The sequence below is a fragment of the Rhinatrema bivittatum genome, chromosome 4 (genome assembly GCF_901001135.1).
Source record: "Rhinatrema bivittatum chromosome 4, aRhiBiv1.1, whole genome shotgun sequence".
In the NCBI taxonomy this organism is placed as follows: Eukaryota; Metazoa; Chordata; class Amphibia; order Gymnophiona; family Rhinatrematidae; genus Rhinatrema; species Rhinatrema bivittatum.
The window spans coordinates 143817185-143834571 of NC_042618.1; the positions used below are offsets into that span (position 1 = coordinate 143817185).

General features: G+C 41.3%; 1 protein-coding gene across 9 annotated transcripts in view; it reads left to right on the forward strand.

The window, feature by feature from the left end:
- AKAP6 (A-kinase anchoring protein 6) overlaps positions 1-16471 on the forward strand; it is a 1180609-nt gene extending 1164138 nt beyond the window's left edge. For all 9 annotated transcript variants that reach the window (XM_029598925.1, XM_029598924.1, XM_029598922.1 and 6 more), the window contains one exon: positions 14730-16471. In XM_029598925.1, the coding sequence (XP_029454785.1) occupies positions 14730-14786 (57 nt within the window). In that variant the 3' untranslated portion in view covers positions 14787-16471. The remainder of the gene's footprint in view (positions 1-14729) is intronic.
- The last annotated feature ends 916 nt before the right edge of the window (positions 16472-17387 follow it).

The following is a 17387-nucleotide window of genomic DNA, read 5'->3' on the forward strand; positions in this document are numbered from 1 at the left end:
GATCTGTTTGAAATCAGCCGGGGCACGAGACAGGGTTGCCCACTCTTTCCTATTTTATTTGCTATCTTCCTCGAACCCCCTAGCTTCAAAAATTAGAAATAATAAAACCATTACTGGTATCGAAATGGACACTTATTCCTCTAAACTCTCCTTGTTTGCGGGCGACATGCTTCTCACCCTCACTAACCCTAAAATGTCACTGCCCAACACAGTTCAAGAGCTAGAAACCTTTAGCGCAGTAGCTGGATTTCATATCAACTGGGAAAAGTCTGAAATTCTAAACATTACAGTACCTCCCATAGAGGCACAGGCTCTCAAAAATCACATGCTGTTCAAATGGGCTAACTCCAAAATTAAATATTTAGGGATTTATATAAGTGCCCAGGAAGACCTCTTCACTATAAATGATATGCCCCTTATGATAATATTAGGTAAGGATATGGAAGAATGGAATAGGTCCCACATCTCATGGCTGGGACGCATAGCGACTATAAAAATGAATGAATTGCCTCGCATTACATATTTCTTTCAGACTCTTCCAATAAATGTCCAGACAAAGACATTAAAGGCCTGGCAAGCCAAGCTGCTGAACTTCATCTGGGGAGGCAAACATCCAAGAGTAGCCAGGAGGATTTTATATCTACCTAGACCAAGGGGAGGCCTGGGAGTACCCAACCCATCGTGGTACCACGCAGCTGCACACTTGAGAGAAATTATAGACTGGCATAGCAAGGTCATGAATAAAACAGGAGTTGCTCTGTTGCAAGCCTGGGTAGGATCCCACCCAAGAGATCCAGGCGACTATCCAAACAGATTCCACCATCCTTGTCGGCAGTTCTTGAGGAATGGGATAAGTGGAAGTCTTCCCTGGTGGGGACGAGGGACTATTATTATAGCACTTCCCTCCTCTGTGATCCACAATTCACCCCAGGGTACACGAATCCTGCCTTCACACAGTGGCAATCTTTAGGGATCACATGCTGGGAACATGTGTGGAGCTTTGATGGGTTAGTTAGCTTTTCGGATCTACAAAACAAATATGGCTTGCCTGAATGGGCATTATACTCCTATATGCAGTTATGCCCTCCCCAATCCTCTCACCAATCCTTGTATCTCAAAGCTCTTTGTCCTAGAGGTGAACATGCCACACCACCACTCCTGCATCAAGTTTTTTCCTTCTCTCTACATTAAGTGTTACAGGTCTACCGGAATCAGCTGTGATCTTTTCAGTATGCAGTGTCCTCATTATTTGTATACTCTTATCCACAATCTCTGGCCCTCAGTTGCAAATTACATTGCAAAGTGCTGGTGATTACGTTAGGTAGTTACTCATTCTCCATAAGCTTTTGCTGATTTTCCATTTTGGCTAGAAGGGGACCTTTCAAGTCCACGTATCTTTAAAATATAACTATTATCCAAAAGCCATAATATCAGTGGAACGCTTTCTATCATCAATGAATTAAAAAATGGAGAAACTTAATTCCTGAATTTCACCATATTTGGCATGGAGGAGGAGATCTATAATTACAGCTTTCTGCTTCCTTGACTTGAACAGTTCCTGAATCCACTTATCTGCCCCAATTTAGCGTCAGATTTTAAAAGCCCTACACGCACCAAATCAATTTTAAAAAGGCCTGGTAACGCGTGTAAAGCCCCGGTATGCGTGTAAGTCCCTGGGCTTGCAAAAAGGGGTGGCCCAGGGGCGGGGCCAGAGGTCTCCAGGCAGGCGCAAAAGGTTAGATAAAAGTTTTGGGGGGGTTAGAGTAGGGCTAAGGAGGGGGAAGATTAGGGGAAGGGGTGGGAAAGTTAGGTTAGGGGGAAGGGAAGTTCCCTTCCAAGCTGCTCCAATTTCGGAGCAGCCTGAGAGGGAACGGGGGAAGCCGGCAAGCATCGGCGTGCGCAAGGTGCACTAGTGTGCACTTCCTTACACGCGCCAACCCCTGATTTTATAACTTGTGCGCGCCTACACGCGCAAGTTATAAAGTCGGGCATATATGTGTGCGCGCCAGGTAGTGCACACACATGTATGCCCGTGCGCAGGTCTTAAAATTTACTCCTTAATTTTTAGGCCATCAAATAGGTTTTTCGCAAATTCACTCTCCTCTCCTGCAGCTTGAAAAAAATGCAACCTCACTCAAACTTAGCTCTGCTCCATAGAACTGCTTTTTGATAACAAGACATAGTACAATGGCTTTAAGCCAGGGATTCAGCAAGCTTTTGCTTCTCTACTAGTACTAAGCATTTTTGTTTCTCCCTAGTACAATACCTTCAGTCGGGTGGGAAAGTGCAGCATGAATTTCACTCCCTTGCAAAATAACTATGTACAGTAAGGACTGAATTCTTTCCTAGCCATTTGCACTTTAATGGAGAATCCAGAAATACCAGTAGCTTTGCAATTTTCATACTTTACTTCCTGAGCTTTACAGTAGGCCATTAATATTTTCGCTTTATCTGTGTAATTGAGATACTTCTTGACCACTAGCTCCCAGTCTGTGCGCCTGTTCGACTAGGATCACCCATTCTGTTGTATTTATGCTGATCATCTCCGCCACCATTTCTCACAATATTTAATTAGTCTTCACCTTGGATTGTTTCTGGGACTCCCACTATGCGCAAATTATTGTACCTGCTTTGATTCTTGAGGTCACCAAGTTTCTCCTCAATTTGCTTATTTTTATCCTGAAGCGTGGATGTTACATTGTTGAGAGCATCAATACGATCATCATGTTTGGTAAATTTGTTATTAATTCCTGTAAGCGCTGTATTATATGCCTCCACCTTATCTCTAAGTTCATCGATCAAATATTGAATTTTTTTGTATTTGGTCAGAAAGCACAGCTGAGTCGGCTCATGTAAGTTCTTTAAGAGCTGCGACAGATAGGCCTTTCACCACCGGACCAACATCCTGTGCCATTTTGTCTTCCACACTGCCTACCTTATCAGTGCCTAATCTCCATGATCGTCCCACTCTCTCTCCTGTTTTTTTCAATGACGAAATTGTCTATCAATTTCCCCACATTCCATTTCTATGATTTTTAGGGAAAACCTGCAATCATTGGATGCAGCATAAGGAAATTACCACTGATTTCTAGAGAGTGAGGCCTGGGAACATCTGCTCAGAGTGATATCATCATCACACCCCATAAATATCTATGAGTTTTAATGTGCACCACATAAGACTGCAAAGGTAACTATCTCAAGAGGTATAGTTAACTCTAGCAACTTTAGATAAGTTGCATTCATATGGGTATTTCAGGCTCCTCATTCTCCCTCCTCCTCAAAGACAAAATGGGCCTCTGGGTCCCTCAAGCCCCCATCCAACCCCATATCTTACTTACCCCCACCTTACCCCCACCCCTAATATATCTAACAGAAATGTTTACAGGCACCACTGATGCTCTGAACCCATATGCCAAAGCATGTGCCAGACTATAATCTTCTCAAGAAAGACAGGGAAGAAGGAAAAAGAGGAAAAGTAGTACTGTAATAACCTTAAAATAATGGAAATGTAGGAAGTATGGGGAAGGGAAGAGACAAAATAGTGATCTATAGACCTCTAATGCAGATAGAAGAGTTGGCTAGAGATTTAGGGGCCAATGCACTATTTGTGCTATTTTAATGTGCATGCTAAACCACCACTTTATGGTTGTGTACTAATTTTGTTTGCACATATGGGAGAGTAGTCACAATAGCGTGCACACGCTAATAGAAAAAAAATATTATAGCCTCCACAGAGTAATAGTTTCCATGCACTACGTAGTATTTCACCACTATATAACACAGTGCACACACACTAAATAGAGCATGATAAGTCTTCAGTTACTCATGGCTCTGCCATGTGTAAAACAAAGCCCTGCACAATGGCCTGGTTGTCAGTGCTGAAGGGAGAAGCAGGAGAGCAACTGGACCCTAAGAAAGGAGGTTTAAGGTTGTAATACCAGGGTTCCTTTCCACACTAGTTTACAAGGTCAGGTGTGAGACTAAGATATGCCAGCAGATCCCAAAAAGATCTAGTTCTAGATCTAATTCATGTTACTCACTCCCAGTAGTAGTGATGGCTTTCCCTAATCTACTTAGCCAATGAGGAGAAAATTAAAAAGATGTCTGTGTGCTTGTGTTATCTCTTATACTCCTTTGTGTTTTATTATTATAGCCTCCAATTGTACCTGCTATTTGATACACATAATTTTGTTGAGAGAATTTACATGCATATTTTTAAAATAAAAGATAGGCATGTTCAATTCCAACTCCTCTCAGACTTCAGCCCCTGAAATGCCTCTCCACTATGCGCATAAAAGCACAGGGCCGTATTTTAAAACATACGCATGCACATGTACGCTCGATTTTTTTAACATGCGCGTGCAGGCATGTTGCTTTTTTTTGTTTGTTTTAAAACTTACTTCAGCCCAATGAAATGAGACTTCAGGACCTAAATATGCATAACCTCCGGGAAAGTTTAGAAGTCATCTGCAGAAAAGAAGATCAAAAGAAGCAGTAACTGGATAAAACCATCACTCTCTTCTTAACTCTGAAGTAAGTTGCGCGCGCCGGCCAACTGCCGTGCAGAGGCCTCTGGCCACGCCCCCACCCCCGGACCGCCCCTTTTGTAAAGCCCTGGGACTTACATGCGTCCTGGGGCTTTACTCGAGTAGCCGGGGCTTTTGAAAATCCAGCCCAGTGTGTATGCATGTAATTTTACACATGTAGTCATGCAATTTTCGAAAGGGTCATTTCAGAAGATAAAGCACTACATTACCCACAGAATTCCCTTTGAAAATTACTCTCATAATGTCTTATCTTAAGTGCACCCTAAGAAGTGCCTTAGAGATGTATTTTGTGCTTTCTTTTAGCTGTATTTCAACAGTTATTTCTTCATATTCTTAACATAAACTCCTACTCTTTAATGTGTGGTTTAACCCTAAATTCTATGCAAGATACATTTTGTAGTAAGGAAATATTAAACGATTCATTTCTATATCTGTGGAATACATACAGTAAGGTTATTGGTGAATAATTTTTGGGGTTGTGTTAGTGCAGGGGAACATATTTGTATTCCTAGATGAAACCTGTCATCTTCTCTCTTCAAGTTTCTTTAGTGTTCATGATGCTTTATGACATAATAATTGGGAAAGTGAAACTGTCTAGTTGTAACTATTTCAAACTGCTGCTGAGAATTGAGCAGTAGAATTATTCCACTGTCAAAGGGAAAAACTTTCAAAGTGGATAATAAACATTGAAATGAAATGTTATTTTGATTTTACAGTGGTTTTAGAATTGTTTTTTAATCGGTAAGGACATGAATATTGTCACATCTCAGATAGTTGAAAGTACAGCACATCAGCTCTTGGCCTTGTGCTGTATCATCCATGAGTTGTGCTAATTTTAATGATACAACACCTCATGTTGTACCTCTTCAAAGCAATAACAAATGACAAGAAACATATTGTTACTAGAGTTGAGCTGAACAACCGCAACTGCAGATTGTAATCATAAATCTTACCCAATATCCAGGTATTATTGGGATCCTGGAAATAAAATATTTGTACAAAATCATAGATCCCAGATCATTTCATGATCCAAACCACTTATACAACATTCAAAAAGCTTGCATGTGACTGTTACTGCTTAACCCTTTCCCTGTCCTATGGATGTAGACAAACGTTCTAAAGAGGACATTTAACTATCTATATATAAAAGGCTTATGTCGTTACAGTGTCATGTCTGTCTGTGACTATTAGGTTGCACCATGAACAGTGGAAGGTGCACTGTGCAAAGACAATATGCTCAGTCTGCAAAGCCCTACCTCTCAGACACCCATACACATACAAAGGCATACAGGCTCTTCTCTTAATTTTTGAATACATTAAAATAATATTTATCTTTTCCACTTTGATTTTGAAAACCAAACATCAGTTGGGAACCAGACAACCCGAGCAACACCAGATACTTTCTCTAATAGGTTCTGTCTGCAAACCCTGTCTCAGGTTCCCACGCACAGGCAGACATACACAGATAGGCACACATACAAACACTCACAAATACACACACATAAATGCACATACACACACACACACATGTACGCTCATCAGCTCCCACCTACACACACACACACACACACTCATATACAGGCTCCTACTCACACAAACATATACACACACACAAAGATTTTTTTTCAGGCACCACCAGATCCCTTCTTCAACTGCTGCAGGATATTGTCCATGGTGGCTCTCTCCTTCTCTGGCCACCTCAGAATGGGAACTGTGGCAGCCATCCTGCAAGTCTCTTCCTCTGTTGTTGAGTAGTCCTGATTGCATGAGCTGGAGCCCAAAGAGGATGGGCATGGCCCACCCAAGCCCACCTATGGCTATGCCACTGTTGTAGATTGTGAACTGGTTAAAAGACAAGAAACTGGTCAATTCTCTCAATGGAGGATGGTAAATAGTATAGTGCCCTGCTGCTTTTTAATCTTCTTTAACAGTCACTATTTAGCACTATCTGGAGTTGGGCAACAAGAGATGTCTAATATACTGTCAATGTAGTACATAGAGAAGTTCCCTAATGGGTAGATTTTTAAAAAGAACGCGTGTGCGTCTATTTGTGCATGCTACCCGGTGCGCGCACATGGTCAGCGCGTGCAAGGTGGGATATAATTTAGCAAATTCACGCAGCAACGCGTCGTCGGGCTTCCCCAGTTCCCTTCCAGTCTGCTCCAATTAAGGAGCAGACTGGGAGGGAGCTTTCCTACCCCCTACCCTAACCTCCCTTCCCTTTCCCCTATTCTACCCGCCCCCTATCCTAGCCCCCCCCCCCCTCAATATTTTTAACTTACGTTTTGCTCCTGCAAAGGAGTAGGAGCAAGTTGCATGCGCTGGCACCGCAACAAATGGCCGCTGTACCGGGCGCCTCTATCCCCGCCCCGCCCCCCAGACCACCCCACTGCCAAGGCCCGACTCTTGTGCGCATAACAGGGGTTACGCGCGCAACCGGGCCCCTTTTAAAATGCACGCGGCATACACAAGGCCCGGCCGCGCACGAAACCCCTGTGTTTTACGTGCACGGGCCAATAAAAATCTGCCCTTAAGTTTCTATATGCTTTCTATTATTTACTTAAAATAAAACACTATTTTTTGTTTTCACTTTTGTTTGATTTTAAAATTTATAGCTGTTATGGACCAAACAACCCAAGTAATGCTGGGCAGTTTTCGTTAGTTTGACAATAAAGAGATTAAGCAGAAGGTGAAAAAGTGGGCAGGACAAATTGAGCGACTCCTTGTTGTTACCATATAGATGTAAGAAGGGAAGCAAAGCCCTGATATAATGTATGTAAGAGCTACAAAACAGCCAGTCTTTTTCACATTTTTCTCTACTTTTGTTTTATTCCAGTTGCATTTCTTTCTTCCTTTATACCTGTTTCTTGTATCTATCATTCCTGTTGTGCTGTTCACCAGTGTTAGGTTCCTTTATCCTGATCTCTTCTCCAGTAACTCCCTTTGATGTTATGTGTTTCTATATTCTGTACACAGCTGAGTGTTGTTATGCCGCTGTTGCATATAGTTTCGCTTTCCTGGGTTCAGGAATAATGGTTACAACCCTAAACATCAATGATTGCATCGGCCTCAAAGAAAGCAGAGGGGTAACATACATGAAGCAGCAATTACAAATCTAAATAGTCAACTATCTGGACTATTTGATCTGATCTTTATCTTTGCTGCAAACTTTGTATTATTTTATTGTGTATGTTTTGTATAAAATCCATTTAGGGCCTTGGTACAGGTGGTACATAAAAAATGTAAGAAAATAAATACAAAAATGAATAAGAACATAAGAAATTGCCATGCTGGGTCAGACCAAGGGTCCATCAAGCCAAGCATCCTGTTTCCAACAGAGGCCAAACCAGGCCACAAGAACCTGGCAATTACCCAAACACCAAGAAGATCCTATGCTACTGATGCAATTAATAGCAGTGGCTATTCCCTAAGTAAACTTGATTAATAGTAGTTAATGGACTTCTCCTCCAAGAACTTATCCAAACCTTTTTTGAACCCAGCTACATTAACTACACTAACCACATCCTCTGCCAACAAATTCCAGAGCTTTATTGTGCGTTGAGTGAAAAAGAATTTTCTCCGATTAGTCTTAAATGTGCTACTTGCTAACTTCATGAAATGCCCCCTAGTCCTTCTATTATCCGAAAGTGTAAATAACCGATTCACATCTACTCGTTCAAGACCTCTCATGATCTTAAAGACCTCTATCATATCCCCCCTCAGCCGTCTCTTCTCCAAGCTAAACAGCCCTAACCTCGTCAGCCTTTCCTCATAGGGGAGATGTTCCATCCCTTTATCATTTTGGTTGCCCTCCTCTCTACCTTCTCCATCGCAACTATATCTTTTTTGAGATGCGGCGACCAGAATTGTACACAGTATTCAAGGTGTGGTCTCACCATGGAGCGATACAGAGGCATTATGACATTTTCCGTTTTATTAACCATGCCCTTCCTAATAATTCCTAACATTCTGTTTGATTTTTTGACTGCTGCAGCATACTGAGTCGACAGTTTTAAAGTATTATCCACTATGATGCCTAGATCTTTTTCCTGGGTAGTAGTTCCTAATATGGAACCTAACATCGTATAACTACAGCAAGGGTTATTTTTCCCTATGTGCAACACCTTGCACTTGTCCACATTAAATTTCATCTGCCATTTGGATGCCCAATCTTCTAGTCTTGCAAGGTCCTCCTGTAATGTATCACAATCCGCTTGTGATTTAACTACTCTGAATAATTTTGTATTGTCTGCAAATTTGATAACCTCACTCATCGTATTCCTTTCCAGATCATTTATACATATAGGGGTGGATTTTCAGAGCCCTGCTCGCCTAAATCCGCCCAAATCCGGGCGGATTTAGGCGAGCAGGGCCCTGCGCGCCGGTAAGCCTATTTTACATAGGCCTACCGGCGCGCGAAGAGCCCCGGGACTCGCGTAAGTCCCGGGGTTTTGGGAGGGGGCGTGTCGGGGGCGTGTCGGGGGCGGGCCCGAACCGCACGGCGTTTTCGGGGCGTGTCGAGAGTGTTGCGAGGGCGGGCCCGGGGGCTTGGCTACGGCCCGGGGCGGCCCGGGGGCGTGGCCGCGCCCTCCGGACATGCCCCCAGATCGCGTCCCGGCGCGCTAGCGGCCCGCTGGCGCGCGGGGATTTACTTCTCCCTCCGGGAGGCGTAAATCCCCCAACAAAGGTAAGGGGGGGGTTTAGACAGGGCCGGGCGGGTGGGTTAGGTAGGGGAAGGGAGGGGAAGGGGAGGGGAGGGCAAAAGAAAGTTCCATCCGAGGCCGCTCCGATTTCGGAGCGGCCTCGGAGGGAACGGGGGTAGGCTGCGCGGCTCGGCGCGCGCCGGCTATACGAAATCGATAGCCTTGCGCGCGCCGATCCCGGATTTCAGCGGATACGTGTGGCTACGCGCATATCTGCTGAAATCGAGCGTACTTTTGTTGGCGCCTGGAGCGCCAACAAAAGTACGCCTATTCGCGGTTTTTGAAAATCTACCCCATATTGAAAAGCACCAGTCCAAGTAAAGATCCCTGAGGCACTCCACTGTTTATGCTTTTCCATTGAGAAAATTGACCATTTAATCCTACTCTCTGTTTCCTGTCTTTTTACCAGTTTGTAATCCTCAAAAAGACATCGCCTCCTATCCCATGACTTTTTAGTTTTCTTAGAAGCCTCTCATGAGGGACTTTGTCAAACGCGTTCTAAAACTCCAAATACACTACATCTACTGGTTCACCTTTATCCACATGATTATTAACCCCTTCAAAAAAATGAAGCAGATTTGTTAGGCAAGACTTCCCTTGGATAAATCCATGTGTTCCCTTGGGTAAATCCATGTGTTCCATTAAACCATGTCTTTCTATATGCTCTATGATTTTTATCTTTAGAATAGTTTCCACTATTTTTCCCGGCACTGAAGTCAGGCTCACTGGTCTATAGTTACCCGGATCACCCTTGGATCCCTTTTTAAATATTGGGGTTACATTGGCCACCCTCCAGTCTTCAGGTGCAATGGATGCTTTTAATGATAGGTTACAAATTTTAACTAATAGATCAGAAATTTCATTTTTTTAGTTCCTTTAGTACCCTAGGATGCATACCATCCGGTCCAGGTGATTTGCTACTCTTTAGTTTGTCAATCTGGCCTACTACATCTTCCCATTTCACAGTGATTTTGTTTAGTTCGTCTGACTCATCACCCTTGAAAACCATCTCCGGAACTGGTATCTCCCCAACATCCTCATTAGTAAACACGGAAGCAAAGAATTAATTTAGTCTTTCTGCATTGGCCTTATCTTCCCTAAGAGCCCCTTTAACCCCTCAGTCATTTAATGGATGAATAAATAATCAAACAATAATGGTTAAAACTCAAACTTCAATGTGCATGTATGTATTTACTTCTTACAACAGCCCCGCTAACCTGGGTGGCTGTGAGGATTAGTACAAAGAAGAGGGCCCGAGTGTTGTCTTAAGTATTAGTCTTCTTCGAAACAAAGTTGAAGATGGCAAGACCTGAGATGGGTTATGAGAGGTGGCAAAAACCATCACTATGACAGTAGTTTCATCATGCTTGGGACTGGTGTGGAGGGCAGTGAAAAGGAATTGTGAGGTCGGGTGGAAGACATGGGGGAAGGTAGATAGTGTTGGGTTGAGTACAGGAATTTGTATGTGCATCTATCCAAAATTAATGAATCTCATCTCTGCAAACTAGATGGGCCATTTTGCTTTTTATCTGCTATCATTTACTATATTATGATGTTTCCTATTGATTGCTGCATTTCTAAGCATTCTAAATGGCAATCTAGAGATAGCAGTGTGAACAGGATCCCAGAAAAGGGCACAGAGGATGATTTCCCTTGTTTCATTTAAAATCAAGCCTTAAAATCAATGCATTTTTCCACATCAATATTAATCTGAACTTTGTGTTGTTAAAAATCACTATTCTCATATTGCTGTGTGCTTTGCCATGCAATTCCATTATGACTTTTTTCTTTGTCAGAAAGAATTAGTATTAAGGAAATAAAAGTAATTCATGTAACATTTTCTTTCCTTTTTATATTCCATGTTTTTAGTGAATTTGGAACATAAATGATGGCAATAGAAATTGTAGTCCTGCATGTAGCCACAGAACACGTTAAAGCAAAAGTACTAAACTGCTCTGATGTTCGCAATAGCATTAACAAGCATTATATAGACTGCATTTATCATCATGGTAAATTACTGCAGATTAAGATCAAAATGACCCACCAAGTCTGCCCAGTTCTTCTTTTGATACATATGCATATAAAATTCCCAAATGCAACCCAACACCAACTCCTCCATTGGGTCTTCCACCCAGTCTCTCAGTCCTTCTCTCATATCTGTCCTAAGCATGGCCAAGACCATCACAGTCATCACACTTCTGGCCTCCCTATGCTTTTATTGAGCCCTAATGAGGTCATACTACTGCTGTTAACTGCCATTGCATGGAGGTTACCCCCTTGCAAGTGTACCACTGCTGTTTTGGGTTGTAATTACTGCTTTGTGCAGGTTACCCCCATGCTTTATTTTGAGCCCTGATGTTATCAACACTTTTAACTTATGTTGTTTAGCTTTCACAAACTTCAGCACAAAATCGATGCAAAATAAGTAATAAGCTGCATAATTTTGCAGATCATCTCGTGACCCATGAATACATAGTAAAATAGTGTGCATTAAAGCATGCATTCCTGGGAACTCTCTGGATTTGGTCTGGAAACTCTGGAATTCTGAATGAATTGCCAGGTCTCCAGGCCAACAACTAAAAACTTCAGATGGTCAGAATAAAGAATGACTGGAGAAGCACAGGCCCAAAGAAGGAGCAGCATCAGGATCACACAGACAAGGAGGAAGATTGTTGGCTCTCGCACAGCAGGAAGAGGAAGAACTGCAGGGTTGAAACCACCCCAGTGAGTAGATGCAGGAAAGGCAGAGGCATCAGGCCTGCATAGGGAAAATGAAACAGCAGCAGCACGGGACCATGCTACTGAACGAGAAAGAAGAACATTAGTCCCACAGGACTGGGGAAAGAGGAGGTTGCCATGCCTAATCAGGGTGCATGATAGTGCATGTGTGTGTGTGTGTGTGGAAGAGGGAGTGAGTGAAAGTGCAGGTATGTGTATGAAAGAGGGAGAGGAGTGAGTGAAATTGCAGGTATATGTATGAAAGAGGGAGAGGAGATAATGTGTATGAGTGTGTGTGGAAGATGCAGAGGAGTGAGTCTACAAGCATGTGTGTATGAGAGTGCATATATGTGGATGAATGAGTGAGTGAGCATGTATGTGAGTGAATGTGTTAGTATGCATGTGAGAGAGAAAGTTTGTGCACATACTATTACTGCCCCCCCCCTCCTCTGCCCCAAATACCCTGTGACAATCTCAGGATCTTGGGGTGACTGGAAGTTAAAACTTCCCAGGTACTAAAAAATGCGAACATTGATGGATCCAAGATGGCTTATGATCAGGTGTGCATGGGTTGAGCTCTGAGCCACTGTGGAATGGCAATACAGCAATCTGATGTCCTGAACTCAGTAGCATGGGTAAAAGGAAAGGGAAGACATGTTCTGACCACTACCCTTCTCCACCCTGGAAACCTTGCTGATACCTCAGCTTGTTTAGGCTACTCTTGACAGCTTTATAACTCCAGCCTCGAGCTCCATCAAAGAGTCTAAGGTTTGGCGATGGAGATCTTGCAAAGTCATCACAATGCATTCTTCCTCCCAAACCCGAAGGTAGACATTTCATGGAGAAGGCAAGACCAGCAGCTATAATGGAAGGCATTGGAGCCTCTTCTTATATTGAGGGGCAGGGGAATATCCATTGATCCTGGGTTTCACTTTGTGGTAGGAAAAATGCCACCCAAGATCCCAGAGGGGATGATAGCTGCAGTGAATGAGATTTTGAAGCAAGTATTCCATGGGAGGGGGAGGACATGGGAAGCATTGCTACCACAACACTAAAGAGCTTTAGACAATTCTGTCTAGTCCTGTGCGGGTAAGAATCCCGGTGATGACTCATGTCCCTTTAGACATTGCAACTATACAGAAAGCACTAAAAAAGAAGACAGACAGAGTAGGGGTATCAATGAAATACAAACCCAAATGAATTCCACAGCCCAAGCTTTGGGACAAAATACAGACAAAGTGGAGCATCTAGAACAACAGTTCAGAGAATTGCAAGTTAGCGATTCAGTCCTGATTAAGGACAAAATTCTGAGCCATTGTAAAATGGAAACATTGGAGAACCAGTCCAAGAGATGGAATCTCTGGTTTCTGAAATTTCCAGAATTTCCACTGAAGACACCTGGGGATATGCTCATGGTTCTGAAAATTTCAGTGACTCCTCTCCCTCCCACTACAGAGGGTTCTATCTACCTCAGGGCAGCACATTAACAACCTTGAAAGGTGAATGGCAAATAATGAGGTCTCAGCAGATAGTCTGAATCTGACTGACTTCCTCAAGGACTCTCACTATGAAGTTATCTCTAGCACTCTTTTTTTGTCACATTTGCCCTGCTAGAAATTGGACATTAGATGTGTGTATTTTTGTTTTTAATTTGTGACACTTCATGTTGGCGTACATCATTTTCTTCAATGTGCACCAAAAAAATAACATGAAACAAAACAAAAATGAAAGAAAAAAATGTACCAAAGGAATATTTTCCTATCTTAAGGATAGTGGGATTCTTGGCCATAAAATTGCCATATTTCCATATTTTTGCAGAATTAAACCCAGCAGCACTGTAAATTGTTTCTGCCTATGAAGATGAGGTTGTTGCTATTGAAGCATCCTTTATGCTTCACTTTCCCTGTAAGTGTGAGATAAAATTTACAAATAAATATATTCTCTATGAGCCAAGTCAGTTACTGAGTTTTTTGCAGCAAAGAGCTCACCAAATGCACTAGTAGTTAATGTCGATCCTGAATACCCTTCGGATATAAAGGGTCGTTAGTACTCTCTGTTTATATCTCAAGATCAAGCTTTTCTTTTCTGTAATATTTCCTTTAAAGAAAGACCGCGCCATTCCATTTGTCTTTTCCTTTCTTGCTTGTATCCTTCCTATTGTGGTGTGAGTATGCTCATAGTCTCAACATACAGAAATTTTCAAATAAAGAAAACAGTCCTATTTTTCTTCTTGTAATTTATTGTAATGAGGATAACATACTTTTCTTTGTCAAGTTTATTCTTGATAATATATTTCAAAATAGTGTAAATATTTTTTTTAAACATGCAAATATTTAAACATCCATTACTGCAAGAAATTTAACTACACCACAGAGAAGTATAGTTACTTTTTTTGCGTTAATGTCAACATTAACGCGCTAACTTTAATGTGAGGCATTTATCTACAAATTGGTTTACATGTCATTAACATGGACCATTAAGGCGAGATAATTAACACACATTAATAGCTCATTTTAGCCCTCTTTAGTACATGAGCCTCATTAATTGTTATAAGCAGACATCTTTGAAACTAAGGGGATAGTTCAGCCTCCACACCTATTAAACCCTTGGTCTCTGCTGAACCCAGCAATTAGTGACAGTGCTCTTAGATATTGTGGCTATTGGTGGGAGCCAGAATCAAAGTGTTAGTATATTTCCCATAAGCCCCTATTTGCAAATGATAACCACATGCTAACAAATTTCCTCTTTCTTTCCATTTTAGAAACCTGGGTTGAATACAGGAGCAGACTCATCCTCCAAAGGCCAGGGTGGCCTCTGATCCTGCTGTATCACTGCCTTTCAGTACACCGGTTCCCAGGAGGAGAATTTTATGGCCAGTGAGATAGGTTCATCCACTTGGTTCTGCAATTTGGCCCTTGTTTTAGTAACCATTCTGGATTGCTGCAAAATGTGCATATTTTTTTCATGGATTGTTGTCCTGAGCTACCTCTATGGACCCTCTCCCACTCTTCCACAACTGAAATTAGTTGTTGATGTCTATTCCCTTCATGTGGCATTTCTCTTTCTCATTCACTATGTTTTGTTTTGTCTTTATTTTTAACTTTTGCAGCTGCACACTTCACAGTCATGCTGTTTTGGAACTGTAGCTGATCCATAACCTCTTGTCTCATGTATTGTTAGGGCATGGCTCCACTTTCCACATACCATGCAGCTGCCATGTCTCCATCACTGCTGATTTGTTTTAAGATAGAATGTTCTGCTTTCCCCTCCTGCACAATTCCTCTGACACTAGCATACTCTGCTATTCATGACACCACTAAACTCAACATTAAAGTGATGTATTGTTACCGCCACCACATTGTGACGTTACTGGAGGAGTTGCACAGAAATAGGAGGCCAATTTGTATAGGAGACTTGTTTCTGCAACTTGCATAGATCTACATTAACAGAGAAAGGAAATTACCAAAACAGCTTTGTCTGATTAAGTATAATTATTTAAAATATTAAACAGTATGGGGACAATTTTCAATTGCTCGTGTAAGGGCAAAGCATGCACACACTTTTAATGCACGTGTACTGTAGCTAATTTTCAAAAAGAAACTACCCAGGTAGCATCTCTTTAAAAATGATCAAAAGTGTGTGTAGAAAAACTGCCCATGAACATTGTACTCGCTATATGTGCGGGCAACCGATTGGGGGTAAAATAATGTGTGAACATTTGAAAATGGAATGTAGGCACACTAGCTTCCTCCCCAGCTTAAACCCAGTCCTGGGAACGCCTCTATATATATAACCCAGCTAAAAGTACATGCAGGATAGACACCTGCATGCACTCTTTGCCAGATAGAGGAGGGCAGTTATCAGCCAGGCCAATTTACCCGGGTAAATTGCTTTAAAAATTGTCCTCTGTGTGTAATTTAAGTTTTTCAGAAGCTGGCAGTTACTTTTTAATCTTGCCTTGTTTGTTTATAGAACTTCTTTATTGACCCAGTTTACCTTTAAATATGACAATTTGATTGCAGCAAAGGAAAAGTCATTAGTCACAATTCAGTACATTTAGTATTAAATAATTTAAACAATGACTATTTTCTTTATCATGTTGGAAAAATTATATCTATGCAACACTTCAAGAACCATCTACATGGTGTTGTATATTAGAGACTGTTGACATTCTATTATATTAAGTATAACTTTTTTTTATGCTTCTTGAGGTGGTAATGAAAAAAAAAGGTTTTAAATAAAGTGTGCCTTGCTATATTTCTTATACTATTTATTAACAAAAAAAAGCTGCTTTCATGATGAAAATTATGTTGGTTTGAATGGAGGAAATAGCAAGGTTAAGATGATGTGTGAATAATTTCTGTATATATGTATAACCCAGTATCAACCTTGATGTATAAGGATAGTATAAAATGCTTTTATGTTTGTGAAGTCCAGTGATGTGGCAAATGTAAGCCTCAAGTCCATTAGATTGCATGGTCAGAAAATAAACAGTTTAATGGAAAAAAAAAAAAAAACAAACAGTGGCTTGATTGTTTTTCCCTTAACGTGGTAAAAAGAATTCACAATGAATGTAGAAAGCTATGTCTTATTTACCAGGGAGCTTTCAGCCAATTAGATTGCTCAACCTAACCTACATCTCTTGGTAGTGGTGCCTAGTATGGGAACGGGGTTGGGAATGGGCTACTTTTGAAGCTTCTCTTCATTTGTAACCATAAGCAACAAAAGGGTACTTATAAAACTCATTTCTTCCAAGTCATCATCCTTCCTGAGATTAGCAGCCCTTATTTTTAAGACTCTTTTTCTACATTATTTCCTTTTGAAGACATGGTGGCATTACTCTTATTAAAGCAGAAGTTCCTCTTATGTACAGCAAAAATTGCCAGAAGGTATTGCTCCAGACAAGAACAATGGTGTAAGCTCGACATAATAGGATATCACACAGGATAGTGTGCAGCATATAACCCTTTTATATAGTTAATTGATCTGCTGTTTGTCCTTACTCTATCATGGTCTATGATATGAGCTGCTTCTGTTTCTCTAGAGATATTATCTTCCAATATTTTATACAAAGATCACTATAACTTTCTTGTTCCAGCTTGCATTGCAAGTGCATCACAGATTTTTCTATGCTCTACCAAAATCAATTTCATAATTTTTCCAAGGATATTAATGAATGGGATAAGCACAAGAACAATTACTAGTTTACTGTGGTTTAGTTTAGTAAACTTGATTAACTACCTTTTAGTCAAAAAATCAAAGTGAGTCATGAGGTATCATACTACTCAAAGTATACTAATATAGCATACTGCATTACAAAGTATATTCATAATTTAAAAATTATTGGTCAGAACTGCCAGATTAAGTTAATACCTTGTTTTCAGTTAGGTCCAAAGGCAGACAGTCAAACTCATGTCCT